We start from the raw sequence: 23,825 nt of genomic DNA, 5'->3' as shown, positions 1-23,825 counted from the left end.
TTACAGTAGATAGGAAGAAAAAGGGTGAGACGTACATACTGGGAATGCATCAGTATCACGTCAGCTTCCTGGGAATATGCAGGAACTAACTAACATTCTAGCCTTCTTAAACCCGAAGGTTCATGGCTGCAGCAACACAGACCTTCCATCTGTCCCTATCCTGAGCAAGATCTATATGCTCTTTTCCATCCCTACCGATTTCCTTTAGGTCCATCTCAACGTTATCCCTCCATCTTCGTCTTGGCCTTCCTACAGGTCTCTTACCATCAGGTTTCCCAACAAGAATCCTGTAAACTCCTCTTTCCTCTCCCATTCGTGCCGCATGGCCTGCCCACCTAAGTCTTCTTGATTTAATTATTCTAATAATATCTGGATATGAATACAAATTATGTACTTCTAAATTATGTAACATTCTCCACTCACCTGTCTTCTCATCTCTTTTAGGTCCAAATATTTTCCTAAGGATCTTATTTTCAAATACTCTCAATTTATGTTCCTCTTTCAATGTAAGGAACCAAGTTTTGCATCCATATAATAAGAGGCAAAATTACTGTTTTGTATATTTTAACTTTTAGTTTCTTAGATATTAAACGAGAAGACAAAAGTTTATAAAGAGAAAAGTAACATGCATTTCCTGAATTAAGCCTACTTTTTATTTCTTCTTTAATATAATTTTCATTTCTTAGTATTTGTCTGTAGTTACCTTCCACGTATCAACATGAAAGAAAACTAGCATCTCTGGGTATGACGCCATATTGTCTATCTTACCATAGGGCTGGAACAACGGATATAGCAACAAATTCGCATATGATACAAGTCCTTTAATTCACTTGGTATTATATAATAGTTAAATATGTTTGCACACTGAAGAAATACAAAAAGGCCCACATCCGATAGGCTAGCTGAAATGTTCTCCCGCTGCCGCGAGCCGACATGCACCATGCCGCTGTATTCGAATACCACGCTCCCAGAATTCCGAGCTCTTGCAAGAAGCTCCCAGCGGGAGTAAAATAAAAACAAATGAGGAGCGGAAAGCAATACTATTTACAATCTTCAACATTCTCCCCCCCGTTGGAATGCACAGCATCCAAACTAAATCATGAAAGTTCAATTGATCTTCCCATCTGGAAGAGGTACAATCTTACTGAGAGCCCTTCGGTACACTCCATCCTTGGTGCGAACCACGGCTACACGAACTAAATTGTCTTTCCCTGGAAACACTTCTTCTATAATGCCCATTTTCCAAGATAATGGGGGTAGGTTGTCTTCTTTCAGAAGGACAAGTAGTCCTGGTTGCAGGTTGGGCTGCGTGGTTGTCCACTTCTGAAGCTGTTGCATACCATGAAGATAATCTCGGGACCAGTTTCTCCAAATCCTTTGTTGAAACTGTTGAACTCGTTGCCACCTGGAAAGTCTATTTTCCTTGAGATCACTTAAGTCTGGTTGAGGAAAGGAAGTTAGTGGACCACCAATAAGAAAGTGGCCTGGAGTGAGGTAATTAAATTCTTCATGAGAGTCAGGTAAGGATGTAAGAGGTCGAGAGTTTAAGCAAGCTTCGATTTGGCACAAAAGAGTTGACAGCTCTTCGTATGTCAGTACAGCATTCTTGGCGACTCTACGAAGATGGTACTTCATGGATTTTATGGCGCTTTCCCAGACACCACCGAATGATGGGCTACGTGGAGGTGAGTTTTTCCACTGAAAGTTTTCTTGTGCTGCATACCTTTGAATGTCTTCACTGAATCCTTGCGATTGAAATAGCAATTGAAGTTTCTGAAGTTCGTTCTTCGCTCCTTGAAATGTTGTGGCATTATCGCTGATAATGGTGGAACACTTGCCTCGCCTTGCTGTAAAGCGTCGCAATGCTGCTATGAAAGCTTCAGAAGTAAGGTCTGTTACTAGCTCAAGATGTATTGCTCTCGTGGCTAGGCACGTAAAAAGAGCTATCGTATCAATCCCTAAGATTGTATGTTTATTTTATTAAGTCTCTCTGAACGCTTCATGTTGACCAGGGCATTCACTTGTTTTTCTCAGCTGTCTCAAGCCTCTTAGGCATGTTTACAATGCGTTGTGTTGTGCCATGCAAACCTCCTGAGCTTTCAGGAAACAGGTAACACTTCTGGGTTTGGTGTCAGCGGTTTGCATGGTAGCAATTATAATAAACACGATTCGGCGATTCGGCATCGAGGAAGAGCTCGATGGCCAGGGAATATAGAGGTGAGACAAGCTGAGAAGGGACTGGACTTTGGGAATTGAGTTGGTAGAGAGAGGAGGTCAGCAAGACAGGAGGTCGATAGTGGAAGCACGCTTTGGTCAACACTTAGAGAGAAGCTTACAGAGGACTTCGCTATTTTCGATTCAGCTCAGAGACTTCAGTTAGACAGGTAATCATCCTACACCCAGCCATGATACAGGTTCAACGGTTCACAAAATCCAACGAGTTGCCATTGTCTTTTCAGTAGTTTATTTCCTTTGTGTTATTTGTACCTTTCGCATGCCAAGCAATAACTCGTCATGTCAATGACGAGTGGTCTCATCAAGAGGATGAATGATGAGTAGTTTACATCACCCCATCAGTTAACTGGTTCAGATCCCTTCATTCTATAGAATGACACGTGGTGGAGTTGCTTTGGGTCTTTTCATTTTCTTCGGAAATGAAAAGAGTTACATTTAATTGTTAGCCTAGAAATTTCCCCCTATCTCTAGCTTGACACGTGGTGGAGTGCGTGAGGCCTTTTCATTTTTCGGAAATGAAAAGAATTGCAGTTAATGTTAACCAGTTTAAATTTAAACCCCTAGCTAAATTTTGACTCGTGGTGGATTTGCTAGGGCTTCTCATGCATTTTTTCGGAAATGCGATGAGAAAAGAGTTTGTAACCAGTTTAGAATTATTCCCCACCCCAAATTTTGACACGTAGTGGAGTGCTAGTTCATTACCCACCCCAAACATTTTGCTCATTTATTTAGTTTCGTTAGTATGTCCTTGCCAAAATTAATTTTGAAAATACATAGGGCTTAAAGCTTTTGCATTTATGGGGGGAGAAGAATTTATTTGTGCCATGATAGATGTCGAGCTTTCACCTTGCTGATGAACTCGACGAAACTTTAGATCAATTATTAGATATAGCACGAGGGACTACAAGTTTTAATTTAGATGTCAGCGGTCCAGCTGCAAGTTCCACCCCCAAGTTTAAACGTAGCCCAATCTTAACTCGACGCCTTCAGCGAGAATTATTGGAAAAACAGAAATATGTACCACAATTAGAGCAACAGGATCAGGATTTTAGAGATTCAGACCAAACACAATTCGCAACAATGGCTCAGTCGCAGTTTGTTCCCCCAACTATTTTAGAGGGTATCCCATTTCAGGGGATAGCCGGGGAGGACGTTTCAAAATTTTTAGATAAAGTGGATAGCCTTGCCATATTAAATGGATGGAATAATGCCCGTAAACAGGAATTATTTCCAGCCCTTCTGGCCGGGCCAGCATTACGATGGTACCAGACCTGGAAAGATGGTACAGAACATCAGGAAGTTACTTACGAGGAGATACAGAAGAAATTTAAAGACGAATTTACAGGGTCCTTGGATCAACTCCAGATCGAGGAGCAAATTCGATATAGATTACACAAAGAAACTGAGCCAGTTACGAATTATGTTCGGGACAAACAATTACTTCTACTCAAGGCAGACCCTAAAATGAGTATTCAACAACAGATCAAACAGATCATATTGGGTTTACAGGTGGATTACATGAAAGATATCCACCATAAAGAGTATGAGTCCGTGCATGGGTTGCTTAAAGATTTAAAATCCTTTGAGAAACTCCAATTTTTGATGAGACAGCGCAAGCTGAAGGAATTGAGGTACGAAGATCAAAGAGAGAGTTTATTCTCTCCTTTGCATAATCCATCAGCACTTTCGCAACAGCAGCAGATTTTACTGCAGAGTAACAATCTGGTTACTGCTGAGTCAGCGCAAGCGCGACCCACTTCAGACATTGAGGCAAAATTCAAAGCGTTGCAAAAGGAGGTTGAGCAACTAAAGTTATTTAGCAATCCTCACAATACCAAAGCTCAAGTCCAGGCTCAGGAAACTGGTCTGGAAGCGAGATTAGCCAGTCTCACTTTGAGATTGGATAGTATGGAGGACCAAAACCAGAACCCTGGCACCGACTCATCTACTCCAAAACAATTTAGAGAACATTGTAATAAGGATAATTATCGGTCCAGTAATAATTATAGAGGCTCCTATCGGGGTAATAATAATAGACGACAATTCAATAGGGGGTACAGGAATGGACGTAATAATAATGGTAACAACACAGATCGCAATAGGCGATACGGCAATACCCAACAATGGCGAGGACGTGGAAACTTCCGCGGACAGAACTCGCGGGGTTCCTCGTCTTCAGCAGGGCGAGACCAGGAAAACAGGGAAGAGCAACGGGGGAGACCTTGCTGCTCAATTTGTAATTACCCTAATCACACAGCAGCCACTTGTTTTCAGAACACGGAGGCTTTAAACGAACAATGACTGCCCATAGAAGAGACGTATGCGCAGATTTCGTTGGCAAACAGATATCAGTCTCTACTTTCCCCTATGAGGAATTAATTTATATTAACACAGTATTAGGGGGACAACGTCAGAGGTTTCTCGTGGATTCCGGAAGCCAAGTATCCGTCACCAGTGATCGAGGCATTCCTTCAACCGCCAAACGATTTAAAATTCATACGGCCATAAGGGGAGTAGCAAAAGAACAAATTGAAATTAAAGAGATTGTCCTATTAACTTTTGCAATAAACGGCCGCAATTTTACCCATCCTTTTCGGATGATTCCAAATTTTGAACATGGGACAATCCTGGGAAACGATTTCTTAAGAGCTCATAAAGCAAATTTGGATTTTGATCAAAATCGACTCACATTGAGGAGATTTGGTACTCCTCCGCGAAACCAGTTAAGGACGGAACACCGAAAGACCTTTGACGTTTCCATAAAAGTTGCTAGTCTGATCAGGGATTTATATGTGCCGGAATTTGTAACTTCCAGACAAATTAGAATCAAACCTAGATCTCATTTGTGCATTCCTGTCAAATTGACAAATTCTAGTAATCAAAACTTAACTTATTTGGAACCAGATTTACAGTTTCAAATGGACACAGGCTTAATGGTGCCTCGAGCCATTGTAAATCCGGAGTTATTTTTAATTTGGATTACTAATCCAAATTCTTACAAAATTAAAATTAGGAAAGGGGCACGCTTAGGTACCGCAGAGGCATGGCAAAATCCAGTACCAGCTTCGCGTCATATTGCAGACGACGAAGGACCTAACGTTATGGTGACCAAGGAGACTGGCACCGTGACAAAACCAGTGCACGACATTACTAAATTTGACATAAATCCAGCATTAGAACCCGATCAGAAATTGCAACTTAGACAATTATTAGAGAAATATGTAGATGTATTTTCTTGGTCTGAACAGGACATTGGTTGTGCCACTAATTATACGCATCGTATAAAGTTAAAGGACGATTCGGAATTTCACGTCCCAGCTTACCCTATACCAGTTCACCTGCGTAAGGAAATTAACCAGCAAATTGACAACTTGCTAGAAGCAGGGGTCATCAGTCCTACAACATCACCGTACAATTCACCAGTTTTTCTTGTCAAGAAGAAATCAGGAGCTTATCGCATGGTGCAAGATTTTCGATTGCTGAATGCCAGGTCCGTTTTCGATGCAGTTTCTATAGGAAACATCTCAGAGATATTGCACAATATGGCCGGTAAGAGCTACTACTGTAGTGCTGACTTGAAACAAGGATTTTTTCAAATACCATTAGAAGAACAATCGAAAAAGTACACTGCCTTTACTATACCAGCCAGGGGACAATTTGCGATGAACTTTACACCAATGGGACATGTGACTTCTCCTGCGGCAATGACCCGATGTGTTCAGCTCGCTACAGCGGGTATGAATGACAATAACTTTGCCTTTTATATCGATGACATGTTTGTTTTTGCCAATACTTTTAAGGATATGTTGGTCAATTTAGAGAAAATGTTTCAATGTTTACGATCTGCCGGATTGAAATTGGCTGTACCTAAATGTTCATTTGGATATTATGAGACAATTGCATTGGGCCACAATGTGGGCAAATATGGCTATCGTATAAGTGATAGAATACTGTCATCCATTAAGAATTATAAGGTTCCCACCACAACGAAGAAGGTTAAAATGTTTTTAGGTCTTTGCAGCTACGTGAGGAAATATGTCAAGAATTTTTCTGATATCGCATCACCATTACAGGGTTTAATTCGTAAGGGCAAGAAATTTACATGGGGTCCTGAACAACAATCAGCATTTGAGAAATTAAAGGAAGCTCTAATTACTGCACCTGTTTTGTTACCGTACGATCCAGCGAAGAACACCAAGGTTTTCACCGATGCTTCATCTCATGCGGTCAGTGGCGTATTAATGCAGCCCAATGCAGAAGGAGAGTACTTGCCATGTGCGTACTGCAGTAGAACGTTGACCGACACTGAAAAAAGATTGAGTGTTATTGAGCAAGAATTAACAGCAATTTTATATGCTTTCATATCATTTAGATTTTATCTTGTTGGCCGCCATTTTGATTTATACACAGACAACAAAGCAATTACGTACATTAGGACATCCCGTAATTTGAGCTCAAAGCTTCTTCGATGGAGCAACCTTTTGGAGGATTTTTCATTTACACCGATCCATGTTAAAACTACGGAGAATATCGCCGATCCCCTCAGCAGAGAATGTGGAGAAAACGTAGAGGATGGCAACACTGAAGAGGACATTCCCGAACCCAGGACACTTACTTTATTTGATGCAACCACAGATGTCGCGGAACACCAGAGACAGGATTCATTTTTTGGCCCAATTATTAAAGTTTTGGAGGACCCAGACAGGGACGATGGAACATTACCTCTATGCATTCAGAGGCAGGTCTATCATCATGTGTTGGAAGATGGATTATTATATAGACAGCAGAAATTAGGAGCTACTACCAAGAAATTATTATGCATTCCAATGACGTTACGTGATTCTGTCATTGAGACACTCCATGCTTCACCCATAGGAGGTTCTCATCTTGGTTTTACCAAGTGTTACAATGTGGCCTTACCAAGAATTTATTTTCCAAATATGAAGTTATTTATACAGAGGAAAATTAGGGAATGTATAACATGCCAGCAGAATAAACGCCGTCCAGGTCTACCAGCAGGGGAACTGTGCACTTTTCCCGCACAGAAGCCATTTCAGCGGATCTGCCTGGACTTTTCAGGTCCATATCCTCCTTCATCCAATCTTCGTCATCGATACATAATCGCTGCCACAGATTTTGGGACGCGCTATTTAATAGCCAAACCAGTTGCAGATTGCACGGCCAGTACAGCAGCAGAATTTGTGTATGAAGAGATAGTGTTACGCTACGGAGCCCCACAGGATATTTACACGGATCGCGGATCAGCATTTAAATCTAAGCTTTTCCAGGAACTTGGCACTAAATTGGGAATCACCATCAAGTTTTCACCAGTCGGTCTTCATAACTCTATAGGTCTTTCGGAACGTAACCACGGCGTCTTACAGAGTATAATGAAGTGTTATGTCAACTCAAAACACACTGATTGGGTCCAATATTTACAGCCAAGTGTATTTAGTGATGAAGGAATTGGGAGCATAAAAGTCGAAACATTAATTTGCCTCAAACATCGCTCAGAAGCTCGCAAGTTGAACGCTCATTCACCCCACATTCCACCGGATGCAGAGCCGAGCAACAAGAATTTTCCACTCGGCTCTGCACAGTCAGCAAGGCAACGGCCCTCGCCAGCGGTGAGTGCACCTCCACTGTAAATTTCCATCTGCATCCAGGGATACCCCAGGTGCACAGTGGAGGTGCAAAGTCCACCAACCTATGACTCAAATCCAATGTATAAAACCGCTGGAGACAGTAAATCGATCTCTCACTTCGCTCCAATATCACCACCAAACTGATCGACGAGAAGAGGACGACGGCCTGCTGAGAGATCGCGACAGCACGAGGCGGCAACAAGCGAGAAGTCCATAGCAGTCCGGATTAAGCCAACCGAAGAATCTGCAAGAATAAAACAAGTCGCCGAATTGCCTGCCGTCTCTTATCGTCATCTTCGATCTCTCCAGCGGACACCTGTCACCGTCGCCGACGCCAGAAGCCGAGGGCCAGACCAACAGCAAGGGGTGAGTAGCGTTCAACAACACAGGCTCCCAACAATCCTTCATCAGCCTCCTTAAGGGTAGAGGTGGTTAGCCAAGTCAAACTTAAGACCTACTGTATTTATCTGAGCTACGTCCCGGCGTGACTCGATCCCGTACCTTACCCGACGTCACGCTACATGGTGGAGATAGCCGGCTCCACTCCGTGGATTTCCATAAAATTTTAATTTTTATTTTTTTTACGTCACTCAAAACCCCATAATCTAAAATCCCCGCCGCACACAGCAGCAACCCTAGAAATTCTTCTTTTTCGATAATACACTTCGTATTATAAACTCCCCACTTGTAATTTTTTTTTCTTCCGCTCACTATCTTTCATTTCTTGTGAATAAGTGCATAAAAATTCCCCCTCCCTAAATTCGCATGAACGAATCCCAAATTATTCTTCACGAAGAGCTAGACCGTTCTCTTGATCAGATTCTCTCCTTAGCCTCCGCTATTAATTCCCCCGCTCCTTCCCCCCGAATAACCAGATCCAAGGCTCACCATCCCGATTATCCACAGTTTCTAGGTGGTCTAGAAACTCCCAAACGAAAAAAGAAACACCCAGAACCCCAAACCAGTACACCTAAAACTAACACCCCTACCACCATCAATCCTACCACTATCAATCCATCCCCGTCAAGAATGTCCGTAAATATACCCCATGGCTTATACCCCGCCCCCTTCACAGGAAAAAACCCTCAAGAAGTTGAGCAGTTTTTTGAAAAGTTCGACAGTATTGCGGGCGCTTTGGCGTGGGAGGAAAATAAAAAACGCGAAATGTTGCCATTGTTCCTCGCAGACATAGCGCTCACATTTTTGAACGATCTCAAGAAGCAGCCAAACTTCAACACCCTCACCTTTCCGCAAATCAAAAAAGAATTAATTTCATTATTTAAAGGCAGTCACTTAGTCAGCATGCCCATCCAAATTTTATTAGAGACAAAGCAGGAAATTAACCAGCCCATTCATGATTATGTTATTCGTAAGAAAAATCTCGTCCTTCAATTCTTCCCGCAAGCGACGAACCCTCAAATCCTTTCCTATGTTGTGTCGGGACTTCGATCTAAACACATCGCTGCGATAGGAGACAAAGAGTTCACCGACACAAGTTCTCTTATTGCACATCTGCAGAATCAAGAAAGGCAAGACATGCTGATTCAAGCTAGACGCAATGAGGAACAAAGTGAAGCGATGAAACTGATAGATGCCGCTAAGTACATGCACTCCATTTACGCAACAGCCTCCCCTCAGTTTCCCAGCTGTACGCAACCACAGGTCAGCAACACGCATCCTTTCCCCACACCTCAGCCTGCTTCGTCATTTGTGACGTATTCCCCCCCTACCCCCCTCCCGCAGATCTCTCAAGCTCCATACAACTTTCTTCCGCAGCAATCTTATCAAGCTACACCAGCTCTCCCGACCAACTCATGGCAAGTCCAAACCACGCCCACAGCCCCTCCTTCCCTCCCCTCCAGTCAAGCTCCACACACGCAGTCCGCTAGTTCTACCAGCGCGGCCGTTTCCCAGTCTTGCAACGCAATTTTGCCATCTGGCGGTTCAACAGCGAACCAACTAGATTCAGTCACGAACCAATTGCAAACCTTAACATTAGAAAATAAAGTTGAAGCGTTGTGTCACACTGTCCAGAACCTGGCAGATCAAATACAATCAAATAACAGTAATCAATTTCAGACCCGGCCTACTTTTTACGGCCAGGGGAATGGCAATCGCAGAGGTTCTACTCGCGGCATGCGACGTAATTTCAGATCTCGAGGTGGAAATAATAATTCAGACGGGGGGCGACAAAATTCACAGTTTTCGCAATGCCAGATCTGTTTCCGTTCAAATCACTCTACCAGGGACTGTTTTTATAACCCAAACAATGAAAACAAGGGCGATTTAAACTGAAAAACCGTGTGAATCGATGGGACGGATCCACACGCAAGACAAAATTTGACACAGTTCCTATCCTTGAAAAAAACAACCTATTCTTCATTCAAGCTCATGTAAATAATAACCCACTAGAAATTATGATTGACAACGCAAGCCAGATTAGTATTTGTCCTCAGCATTTAATTCCACCCAATGCAAAGAAAATTCAAATGCACAGCATTATTAAAGGCGTCACTGGTAACAGACTTCCTATCTCTGAAATTGTAATACTCCCCCTTCACATAGGAAGATATAGGTACTCCCACCCTTTTAGGGTTGTGCAATCCAAAGAATTACCTCCTCTCCTTGGCAATGACTTCTTGAAGACACAAAATTGTGACATTTCACTTAGTACTAACCTGTTAACTCTTAGACGCTTAGGCCATATTCCGAACTATAACCTTCCCACAAAATCACACACCTACACCATCCCTGATGTAATTTTTTCTAAACTACACCCTACTAGCAACCAACACAGTTTAGTAACAATCCCAGAAAATGTAACCCTAAAACCTAGAACCCGAACATATGTTCCAGTTTCCATCACTCCCCCCCTCCCCCACAATATCCTACTCACACCCTCTCAGGAAACACTCCTTACATACAATATCCTCATACCCCATGCTCTCCTTAACACTTCTTCCCCTCTGTTACTAATTCATAACCCCTCAGAGAAACCAGTCACACTCAAATCCAACACCCCACTTGGCCAAGCAACCCCATGTGACATTCTAGTAGACATGACAGACACATCCAACACTGATATGACTACCACGACATACGCATGCACAGAAGACAATACAGACAACACAAGACTGAAGGAAAGTCAGAAAAAATTTGACCCATCTTGCATCAGTATTAACCCTGACTTATCAGAGGCAGACAAACAGAAAATCATACAGTTAGTATTTGATTATGCTGATGTTTTAGCTTGGAAAGGCGATAAACTCACCACAACCCCAATTTATGAGTACGACATTGACATTGGCAACAATCACCCTCCTTATATGAGACAATACCCCATCCCTTTGAATCTTAGAGAGCAAATGAAAATTGAGCTTCACAAGCTCTTACAAGATGGCATCATTCGCAGGTCAGAAGGTAGTCCATTCCGACACCCAGTTCTCTTAGTGCGCAAGCGAGACAATTCGTTCCGCGTGGTGTCTGACCTTCGGGCACTGAATAAAATCATTCAGCCCTCTTCTCTCCCAACACCTAACATTGACAACATTTTAGCAGACATGGCAGGCAAGAAATATTACACAACCCTTGACCTTAAATCGGCATTTTTTCAGGTAAAATTAACAGAAAGGTCAAAGAAGATGACCTCATTTGCAATTAGTAATTGTGGAAATTACGAGTATGAAGTACTGCCAATGGGATTGAAGACAAGTAGTCAGGTCATGAACAATGTAATGTCTATGGCTCTATCTGGCATAGATAGTTCAGAGATATCTGCATATACGGATGACATAATTTGCTACACAAACTCAGTTGACGCAATGCTACAAGTTTTACATAAAGTCTTTGCTAAATTACGTGCAGCCAATTTGAAACTAGGGCCAAATAAATGTAAATTTTGCTTTGAAGAAATTCCAGTCTTAGGCCATCTTGTGTCGCAAAAGGGATTCCAAATTTCTGATCACATCCTGCGTGCAATCAAAGAATTCCCTCCACCTAAATCTAAGAAGAATTTGAAATCTTTCCTAGGCATATGCAATTTCATCAGACGCTATGTACAAGGGTTTGCGGAACCCGCAGAATGTTTGTTCAAATTACTCAAAAAGAAAGTAAACTTTCATTGGCATGAAGAGCATCAGAAAAGCTTTGAGGCATTAAAAGATAAAATTATTTCCGCACCCATTCTTAGACCTTATGACCCAAAGCAAACTTCATGCGTATACATCGACGCGTCCTACCAGGGTATGGGCGGTTGTCTTATGCAGAAGGATGATGATGGAGTACTACATCCGATAGCCTTCTGCAGCAGACACCTTACAGACACTGAGAAAAAAGCAGATGTCTTTTCTCTTGAAATTGCAGCTGCCTTTTATGTCCTAAAATCATTCAAATTCTTCTTAATCAACACACCTTTTATAGTTTTCACAGATAACCATGCATTGTCTTACCTTAGAACAACAAAACAGTTGTCCGGGGTCCTTGCTCGAAGATCCCTCTTCTTCCAAGAGTTCGACTTCCAAATCCACCATATCCCATCATCACAGAATGGTATTGCTGATGCATTATCGAGGAATCCTGTAGACCCAGCCCCTTCCTTGCCCAACGACACAGCACAAGACACTTCCCTTGACACAGACGAGGAGGACATACTAAATCAAGTCTTCATGTTACAATCTGATGACTTTGACATAGGTACGGCACAAAGAGAGGACCCATACTTACAAGCATTAATCAAAATTCATGAAAACCACCCAGATGCTGATCACAAATTAGAGAAAACAGCCTACTCATTTGTTCTTGACAATGGAATCCTTTATAGGAACACTAAATTTTCACCAGGCTATAGAAGACAGTTATGTATTCCCCAAAAACTAAGAAAAGAAGTGTTTCAATTAATTCACTGTAACAAAATGATGGCCGCACATCAAGGTGCTGCTAAAACATACTCCCATCTCTCTTTACGCTACTATTGGCCTAATCTAAAGAAATATGTGTACGCTGCAGTACGCAAATGCACTGAATGTCAAGTAGCAAAAAGAGCTCACGGAGCCATACAACATACACTGCAAACGAGCCCACCCGCTAGTCATCCCTTTAGCCAAATACATATTGACGTGTGTGGACCACTGACTTCAACCTCTGACACAGGACACAAATACTTTCTATCCGTTGTTGACAATTGTACCAGATTTGCCATAACTACAACCCTCCCCAACCATGATGCCAACTCAATAGCTAACGCCCTTGTCTCGCATGTTTTTCTCATTTTTGGTCTTCCAGAGACGATTATGCTTGACAGGAGCTCCCCGAACTGTAGCAAATTAATACAGGAATTATCCAAAATTACTGGTGTCACATTAAAATTTGTTGATACCGCTGCCCACTTCAGAAATGGTGTAGTCGAATCATCTTTTCACTACTTGAAATCCATCATGAAAACTTATGTGGTACAAAAACAAGGTAAATGGCATGAACTTTTGGCTAGCGCGACCCATGCCCACAATGTAAGTACACATCTTGGCATGAACAACTCCCCCTATTTTTTGCTATTTGGACAACACCCTAGGTTAATTGCAGATGCTGTTCTCCCTACTAATCCCAACACCACTATCCACTCTAATGAACAGAGAATAGAACAACTCCAAGCCGCTCGAGAACTAGCACACAAACATTTAGCAAAGCGATTTGAGCAGCAAAAACAATGTGCCGACAAAAAGACACAACAAACAACCTACTCCCCTGGACAATTAGTGTATATTTTGGACACTACCCCTCATCCCCACGTACCCAAGGCATTTTCCTCTTCCTACAAATTTCAAGGGAAAATAATTTCACAAAACGACGCCAATTCCTATTTGGTGGAATACACCGATGGTCGTGGCAAACTGAAAACTGATGCTATCACGATTCACCGTTTGAAAACAAGGCACCTTGACTCGGACGAGTCTGTCACTTAAATATTCAATTTTTCACCGTTGCACAGTCCATTCACACTTTATAAATATTCTTTTCGCACCCACATGTCAATATAATACTTGTATTTTCGCATTTTTTTTTCTTCGCAACGCGATTTTTTCACCAAGCCGCACACAAGAACGAGCACATGTAAAAACGGAAGTTCCGCCATTTTGATTTACGTAGTACCCTCTTCTTCCTGTTCCCTCCTCCTCAACACTGTACACATAAAAGAGTCGGGAATTAACCTTAAAGCAAGTTCGAAGACTAAAATAAACTTTTAATATTCCACAAAGTAATAATAATAAAGAAGTAGAAAGTAAAAACGGCCAATCAGGAACGTAGTCTCTCAACTGACTACTGGTTGAGTACGTGAATTTTCCACTCGCGATTTTTTTCTGTCTGCAGCAAGCAGATTGTAAGAAAAAAAAAAAACTCGCACAAGTATCTGCGCATGCGCGACCTACCCGTAGACGAATCTCGCACAGCTGACGATTTAGTAATCGCTTCGGCTCGAGCAAATACATCGCGGAGCGCAAAACGTAAACAAATGGTAATAAAATACAAACAAATAAAAATGCAGAAGTTTATATTATAAACTATTCAGTCTCGAGAATCTCTTGCATTACAATTTGTTAATCCTTCTCTTTTATAATTTTTCATTAGTGATCTTTTACCTTTTTATTTGAGTAGCTTACTCGGAAAACAATTTTTTTTTTCCATCACAAATCTCATGCTTAATACATATTTTTTTTTTATGCAAACTCAGTTTTAAAATTGTCTCTTTGTCCCTTTCAGGGTTCACTACCGACAATGGCAGTAATGTTACTACTTTCCCTTTTTTCCCTAATTTTTTCGGTCACCACGGCGACTGAACATGTGAAAATTATCTCGGGAATTTATCTGAAAGAACTACCAGGAACCATCCCTTATCATTATACCATCCCCATCTACTACAATGTGAAATTACAAATGCCTAAACCCCAACACTTCCCATCAACACTACATAATGCCATGTGCAATAAAGGTGAAGAAGATTCCAACCAATGTAAACTTGCGGTCCAACTCCAAAATTTTCATTCACACCTTTTTTCACACCTTTCCCTCTTCACACGACCCACCCCCAACACTTCCGTAGTTAGACAAAAGCGTGCACTCCTTGGCTTTATCAGTAGCATTGCTAACTATTGTTGTGATTTTGCCACTACTAAGCAACTAGAACCCCTATTCCAAAATGCTCATGAAGTAAAACAAACGATATCTAACATTAAATTACAACTGCAAGCTAATCATATTTTCTATCAAAATTTAACTGGTGAAATTCACTCTTTCCAACATCAGATTGAGGATGTTTTTACTGAATATGCTAACCACTCTGATAGTTTGGCTAGAAATCAGGAAGCATTGATTAATAAACTCAAAAATTTAACAATCAAAGATGCGCATCAAGCACAGGCATATCTCATCGAATTTATGACCCTAACCTTACAGCTTAGCCAAATTTTCACCCTTTTTGAATATGAGAATACCATTAACAATTGTAAACATCATTTTCTCTCTGAACATGTAGTATCTAAAACAACACTGCACCGAGACTTGAAAAAGATTCAAAAAAATATTCTTCCTACTGGATTTGATATAGCGATTCCTCCCACCCTTATTGACATGTATTATCAGATACCACTGTCCCAATGTAGAATTTCTGCTGATGCTGTCAATATTGAGTTGAAGGTGCCTATCACTTCCACTCAGAAGAAATATAAACTTTATTTAGCAATCCCTGTCCCCTTTTCATATCAAAATTTAACATGCGTAGTGTCGCATAATCCATCGTATATCGCCATTGATGATTCTCATAATGTTGTCACTATTAGCGGTACAGACCTTGAAAATTGTCAGGTCCATACACAGAAATTGTGCCTTCTGCCTTCTCACACAGGAAGACACGATGGGCTCAATTTCTGTTTTTCCAAATTGATTCAAGCAACAACCGTGGCTGATACGATGAATGGGTGTACCTACACATGTCACGAATCCCACCTCACTGATGTGGTCAAATTAGATTTGAATGTTTATGCAATAATTAATCCACCTCCTACCATCACCTTTTTTTATGCTAATGGCTCCACTTTACATTATAATCTTACCACTTTTCACGAACCCGGTGCAGTATTGTTACACGTGGCTTGCCGTACAGATGTACTTATCACCCCCGATATCAAAATTCATGCTATTTTTCCTTGTGGTTTCGATCATTCAACAATCCACCGAACAATTCATATCCTTCCTGCTGCCTGGACCAACAATCCCAATTTTCTACTCGACACCCATTATAAGATTTCCCCCCTTGTGAATGCAACGGCTCTTTATCATAAACAATGGACATTTCATATCCCTCACCTTAACCTCTCCCAATATAAAGTTCTTGACATCCCTCCTATAACTCCACTTTACAGACATGCGGATTTTCCTATCATTATAATTTTTGTCTGGCTCACATGTCTCACTCTAGGTGTCATATACCAATTTAAACTTCTCCACATTCCCCTTTTCTTATGTTTTACTTCTAAGGCTCGTGCACTTACCCCTCATGACCTTGTAAAATCTCCTGCACATACAACCTCCTATCTCTTCTTAATTTTCATAGCTCTCCTGCTTCTTTGTATTTGCATTACTTACATGTACTTACGTCTAAAACGTCACACTTCTTGCTGTTCATGTTGTCACCGGCGAACCCCATCTCCTCCTAAGACATGTTCCGTCCCTATTATTAGTCCTCCTATTTCCTTAGCTACTATATCTCAACGTCCCGCACATTCCCCACCACCCCCTCCCACTCTTCGTCAACTTACAACTCCCACTCGCTTAGCTCCTCCTCTTCCCACACGTATCACTTTCGATGATGGCTACTGTCTACCCACCCCTGTCATTTCACTTATGTCACCTTCGCCTCCAACCTTTACTCTTCCGCACTTAGGCGAACACCTTTTATTATAACTTCCCCTTCCCTACGCTTGTCGGCTCCCCCTTGCACAACGTCACCATCTGGCCATACTACACTCACGGCGTTTCTCAAGCATCTCTTCGGCAGTTCCGCATAGAGCCAGTCACCCAGCAGTCGGTCAGCGAGGAATCATCATGGCGCAGCAGTCATCCTGGAGCAGCTGTACAAGCAGCCAGCCAGCAGCCATCTATTGCAGACACCATGCAGCCAGCCAACCAGCGGCCATCTATTGCAGACACCATGCAGTCAGCCAACCAGCGGCCATCTATTGCAGACACCATGCAGTCAGCCAACCAGCGGCCATCTATTGCAGACATCATGCAGCCAGCCAGCCAGCAGATATCTTATTTCAGCTCATCATGCAGCCCGCCAGTCGGCCAGTGGACATCATGCAGACACCATGCAGCCAGCCTACCAGCTGACATCTATTGCAGACATCATGCAGCCAGCAGGCATCCTATTGCAGCCAGCCAGACATCATGCAGCCAGCCAGCCAGGAGTCTTCCCATCGCAGCAATCATACAGCCAGGCAGCCTGCACATATTCTATTGCAGACATCCTATTGCAGCCAGCCAGACACCATGCAAACATCATGCAGCCAGCCAGCCAGGAGCCTTCCCATTGCAGCAGACATCATACAGCCTGCCAGCCAGCTCATATTCTATTGCAGACGTCATACAGCCGGCCAGCCAGCAGATAGCTTATTGCAGCACACCATGCAGACATCATGCAGCCAGCCAGACACCATGCCGCCATCCTGCAGCAAGCACATAACCATGTAGCCAGCAGACCACAGGCAGCCTGCAGCTCAGCATACCACCAGCGGTCAGCATTCCAGCTGGACATGCAGCCAGACCCGTGCAGTACCAGCTATACCGACAGCTCCAACTTTTTTTTTTATTTTTATTTTTACACATTATTATATACAGGGTTTTTATTTTTCTTTACTCAATGTACCTTCAATTATTATTTCAAATATACTCTCCATAACCATCTCTACTCTGCTTCGTAACCACTCACAGTGGATACATCTTGGCCAGGGGAATGATGAAGGAATTGGGAGCATAAAAGTCGAAACATTAATTTGCCTCAAACATCGCTCAGAAGCTCGCAAGTTGAACGCTCATTCACCCCACATTCCACCGGATGCAGAGCCGAGCAACAAGAATTTTCCACTCGGCTCTGCACAGTCAGCAAGGCAACGGCCCTCGCCAGCGGTGAGTGCACCTCCACTGTAAATTTCCATCTGCATCCAGGGATACCCCAGGTGCACAGTGGAGGTGCAAAGTCCACCAACCTATGACTCAAATCCAATGTATAAAACCGCTGGAGACAGTAAATCGATCTCTCACTTCGCTCCAATATCACCACCAAACTGATCGACGAGAAGAGGACGACGGCCTGCTGAGAGATCGCGACAGCACGAGGCGGCAACAAGCGAGAAGTCCATAGCAGTCCGGATTAAGCCAACCGAAGAATCTGCAAGAATAAAACAAGTCGCCGAATTGCCTGCCGTCTCTTATCGTCATCTTCGATCTCTCCAGCGGACACCTGTCACCGTCGCCGACGCCAGAAGCCGAGGGCCAGACCAACAGCAAGGGGTGAGTAGCGTTCAACAACACAGGCTCCCAACAATCCTTCATCAGCCTCCTTAAGGGTAGAGGTGGTTAGCCAAGTCAAACTTAAGACCTACTGTATTTATCTGAGCTACGTCCCGGCGTGACTCGATCCCGTACCTTACCCGACGTCACGCTACATTAGTTATAACACTACCAGGAATCAGAATTTGCGGTATAGCCCATTCTTTTTAGTACATGGATTCCAACCTACTTTGCCCTGGGAGCTTGCATTGCACACACCTAGCTGTGAAAATGTGGAGAATGATGTACGGTTCCGAGTATTGGAGAAAGCAAGAACCAATGCTACGGATAACTTAGCAAAACGACATGTTGAAGTGAAGAAATATTACGATCAGAAGAGGAAACAGATCAAGTTTCAACCAGGCGATCAAGTATTAATTTTTGACAGCACCCAGAAAATTGGAACCGCACGGTGCTTTTCAGGTATTTATAAAGGCCCAGCCACAGTTATTCGAGAAGAGAATCCGAATACATACCTGGTGGAATTCCAAAACAATCGCGGAAAGACAGTAGTGGACTCTATTGCCGTCCAGAGACTTAAAAAATATTATGCGCCTGATGACGGTGAAGGCGAAGAGAATTTGGCAGGTGAAGATGAAGATCATCAAGAGGACAACGCGGACTCACGCACGGATAATGGTCACTAAAATTGAAAAGTCATATAAGTAACAGGTTTAACATTTTAATTTCACTTGCATGACATAATAATAATAATAATTTATCATAGAATAGCACTAATAATATTAAAGATTAAAAGCAGACTTATTATTTAATAATGTGCTTTAGGCACAAAAGTTTTTTGCAGTATGTAATAATACTAGCTCAGCGAATACATCACTGGAATTTTATAGTTACTCTTCAGAAGAAGGTATATGATTATATTAAGCAAAGTTTATTTTTTAGCGCCAGTTATGAGAATATTTATATTATATGAATATGTAGACGTCGACGTCAAGAATTTTGCGCTCCAGTAACAAGTATTTTCCTTCGGATATTGGATCATGACCAAAATCCTGGAAATCCATTCTGCCATCGCAGAATGATAATGATTAAACCACAACGGTTTTAGTTTAAAGCTTTGCCACAATAATATGCTAAGCATATTTTAGAATGAGTAGAGAGAATTAAAGATTCTTCAAGTTTTAGTGATGTTAGTATTTTAATGCATTTAAAGATCGCATAAATAATAATTATTTTATTTCAGGTAGTCAGGAGTAAATCAGTCTCAATTTTTTTTCCTTACCTTGTACCTCAGTACGGTTCGATTGATTTTAAGTCTTTAAACATAAAGTTAACACCTGAAATAAGATAAGTTTGCAGTAAAATTCAAAATAAGATAAGTCAAACAGTGCTAATAAATTTAGAGAATAAATAAATTATTAAATAAATAAATCACGCAGATAATTTGAGCCTAGAGTCAGAAATAATTAAAAGTTGAGTTAAACTATCTACTAATTAGACTAGGCAGGCTTAAAGTACGTGTTAGCTTTGAAGAACTGTTTGTTTTGATTGCCTAAGCAACATGAAAATCATTGCGATTTTAGTTATTTTAAACGGATTACTTCCACACGTAAAAGCTTCTAATTTTATTTATCTGTTGAACAAGTCCTTTGACTATCCTTATAATATAATTACAATTTTATTATTAACAACATTTATTATTAGTATTTTTATAATTTTCATAATCTGTTATTTTCAATGTCAGCGCAAGAAATCTATTACTTATGACCATGAGTGTACCAACGAATTACCGTTAAGCAAACTTAATGATTCACCGTCCATTGATCAGATTTACGACGATGTTGCACCGATTGTTGAAGTGGTACCATTGAAAACAATAAATCCACCACTGCCGCCTCCACTGCCTCAGTCCATTATTATTCAACCCAGGGTACAACAAGAAGTTCAAGATTTCTCCAGAAATAGTTTAGTCATTAAAGACGACAGTATAGATTTGCCGAAGAATATTTTATCCGTTAAAGATAGAGTTCAGAAATTTGCCGTAAGCAAGGATGCTAATTTTGTTCAAAACAGTCGCAAAATGGAAAGTGAATTACCTATTTCACACTGTGTTCAGCCAGTTGTAAAAGTTAAAGAGTTATTTGCGAATCAGTCACCAGTAAAAGTCGAGAAAGTTTCAAGTGTTACTTTAACAGCAGAAAGTAAGCCAAATTTTCAGGTTACCGAACCTGTTGTATCTTTTACAGACCATATTTTTTACGACTTCACATTCGCCTAGAATTTTTATATTCATTACGATTTAAATTTTAAGTATAATTCATTTTTTACGTTTGATTGTACCTTATGCAAGGTTTATTAGTCATTTAGTTTGCTAACAGCTTCCCAACTGTTGTTATTTTACGAGCACGGAAGTGTTCAAGTAAACACGCTGTCGCAAGCGCAACGAAGTTTTTTCTCTTTCTATCCCATTTATTACGTCATTTCAAAAGTCCTTGACTTTATTTCGAACTCCCGCAGCGCTTACTAAACCTTGTTCGTAGTAAGTTAAAGTTTTGTAAACTTTAACGCGTCATGCTGGTGGTCAGCGAATCAGAGCTTGCATTTTTTTCCTCTGTCCCTTTGCTCGCTGCCTGGAGCAGCGACTTTTTCCCCTCCACCTCTCCGACCGCTCCCCGAACGTACCCGAAGATGTCGACCGAACACGACAAGCGAGCCTACGATTTTCCTCGCCATAGAGAAATTTTCAGTTACGTCCAGCGACCACTAATGCAACTTTGCACAATTTAGATTGTCTGGTATCAGCGAATTCCTTTCTCCGCACTGAAGCTCTCTCCCGAGTACTTTGAACACGCTGGAAGTCAGAAAACACTTACCATAGGCTTTGCATATTTTTTCGCATTAGTGGCGGTCGTCCATTAAAATTTTAGGGGATCAGTTTAGTTAAGCATATAGCCATTAGAATTTGATTTTCACGATAGAACTTCATGTAAACAATGTTAGGGATATTTTGTGCTACATAAATAACTTTTGCCATAAAACGTCGCATTTATGCACTTCAGACTAATCACGACCAATAATTTTCAAAGGAACAACAAGACGAATTTTTTTTTGCGTTTTTCTCGCAAAATTTTCCCGTTTTTCATAGAGATATTTATAGTAAGTAAGTTTTGGGAAACCGACGTACATTTGGTTTAAATCTGGATAAAGTCAAACGAAATTTTGATACAATCAGGGAAATTTTACAAAAGGGCAATTTTAGCACTTTATGCATTTAGAGTAATCAAGATTATTAGCAACATGCCAGGCTAAGCCTCGGTGATTGGCACAGGCATGTGCAGCAAAAGTCGCCACGGCATCGTTAGCCTTTCCAAATTTAAACAGTGTGGTTTACCACAGATGTTATAACTTGAGAAATTATTATTATTTATTATCCGGACATTTAGCTTATTTACCCAATTTGCACCTTATTCGACAATGCAGCGATAAATTCATTACTTCTTACTGATTAACTTCATGTTAATGTTAGTACAGTAGGTAATAACTATTAATTTGTATTTATATTGTAATATATAGCATAACTATTCTCTATCTATTTTGTTTAAACAAACCTAAGGAATTGACACACTATTCTTATATGAGTCAAGTATACCTTTCCGCGGCGGGTCTGTTTACACGACCAAGTGATTTGAGGTATACGGCGGACTCAAGAAGTTTTGAGTGGATACATTTCTTTTGTTTAAAGGAAATTTGAAATTGAGAAAGTTTTTATTATTTTTATTGTGTTTAAAATTTGAATATCACTTTTTTTTAATTCCCTAATGCTATATTTTGTTACCACCTGGAGTTTCAACGAAACTCAGAAGTAGCATTTAGAACATGCTTGCAACACTTATTTTTGTTTATTAATTCTACATTTTGTAATTTTGAAGTGAAATCTATTACTGACAATAAATTATTTCAGTTTATTAGGACACGTAATGGTATTTTAATATCAGGCTCAGGTCAATTTATTGTGATTCAGAATTTGAATAATAATTTGAACACGCACAGATCAGTTCAGCTTACCGAAGGCCAATCTTTATTTTTTAATTATCAGGATTTTTCGCAAATTATTGTGGATCAACAAATTTTACACACAAGAATTTTAGCTTTCGAACAAGTCAAAATGCAGGAAATTGAGTTACTACTTAATATTCCCAAGAATTTATCTGATTTCACTATTCCCCAATGGACTTCGCTTGAACTTGCTTTAAAGCAACTTAATCAATCAATTAGTAAGAACATTTCATTTCAAGAATTAGTTTTAAACCCATTGCCCATGTCTATATTAGTTTTTGTTATTTGGAATGTGTTATTAACCGCAACCCTAGGATATTATTTTTATAAGCATCATCAGCTTGCGAAACAGATTAATTCAGAGCAGCGCAGTAATAATTAATAGGTTAAGGCAACACATTAATCATGGACATTAATATTTTAATTACGGTTGGATATTTTATTTAAATTTTCCTTATTTATTTTCAAAGAGTTATGGCAATTATTTTATCTATTTATTTAATTTATTTTATTTTGATGAGACAATTTAATTTGATTTTAAAGAAAAGGCAGTGGAAATTAGTTGGTTTTGTGTACATGCATACTTGAATTATATATCCCCATCCTATTGCAATTTCCTTTCTTTGTCATAATTTTTCCTTTTAACCTAACCTGTCTATACGGAGCACCATGGACAAGCAATGCCTACACCATCCATGGGCATTTTTCATGACGGACATCCGCAGGCAGTCTATTACCAGGCAGAAAGACAGAGTATCATTTTACGAGGGAGACATGCAGACATTTCTACTTATTACTGCACGGAGACTACCTTTTACAGGAAGGATGTAGTCAACCATACATTTCCCAGTATAGCGGACTATACATTATCGACAACACCTAGTGATGGAGCTAGACAGAATTTTCCTCCACACTGTTTGCAGTTCGAACAACAATTTTTCCCTATCTCCCAAGTTCTACGGGTAATTTACCACATTTTTACATTGCCCCATGCAGTCAAGACTACAAGCAAATCCAGAGAGAAGAAGCAGCATAGCAAACGTATTTTCTACAAACAGCAGTTCTGGTCAAAAACAATAATTACAGAATTGTGCTACAGTGTTTCTACACATACACATGCGAGCTCCTATCATGTGTATCTATTTGGTTATTTAACATGCATTATGGGAAACAGTACTTTTCCATAGTCCTTATATACATTTTCAGTTTTGTGTCATGCATAAGAACTAGTTTTATATGCATGCAAGTTTACATCATACTACAAGGAAGCGACAAGCACCAGTGGTGTCAATTGACCAGTGCAATTAGTGCATAATTTTTTTTAAGATG

At 40.7% G+C, this 23,825-nt stretch overlaps 1 protein-coding gene across 1 annotated transcript; it reads right to left on the bottom strand.

Annotated features, from left to right (window-relative positions):
* Positions 1-1,107: 1,107 nt before the first annotated feature.
* On the bottom strand, positions 1,108-1,635 carry LOC145985598 (uncharacterized). The gene has a single exon (XM_083119670.1). The coding sequence runs from the start codon at positions 1,633-1,635 to the stop codon at positions 1,108-1,110; it is 528 nt and encodes a 175-aa protein (XP_082975796.1).
* Between the last annotated feature and the right edge of the window lie 22,190 nt (positions 1,636-23,825).

This window comes from Lepisma saccharinum, chromosome 1 (assembly GCF_977018435.1).
Source record: "Lepisma saccharinum chromosome 1, izLepSacc3.1, whole genome shotgun sequence".
Taxonomy (NCBI): domain Eukaryota; kingdom Metazoa; phylum Arthropoda; class Insecta; order Zygentoma; family Lepismatidae; genus Lepisma; species Lepisma saccharinum.
This window is presented reverse-complemented; position numbering and strand designations above follow the sequence as displayed.

What these genes read in the sequence shown, in the direction of transcription:
- LOC145985598 (XM_083119670.1), bottom strand. Translation starts at nt 1,635, where the DNA reads ATGAAGTACCATCTTCGTAGAGTCGCCAAGAATGCTGTACTGACATAC.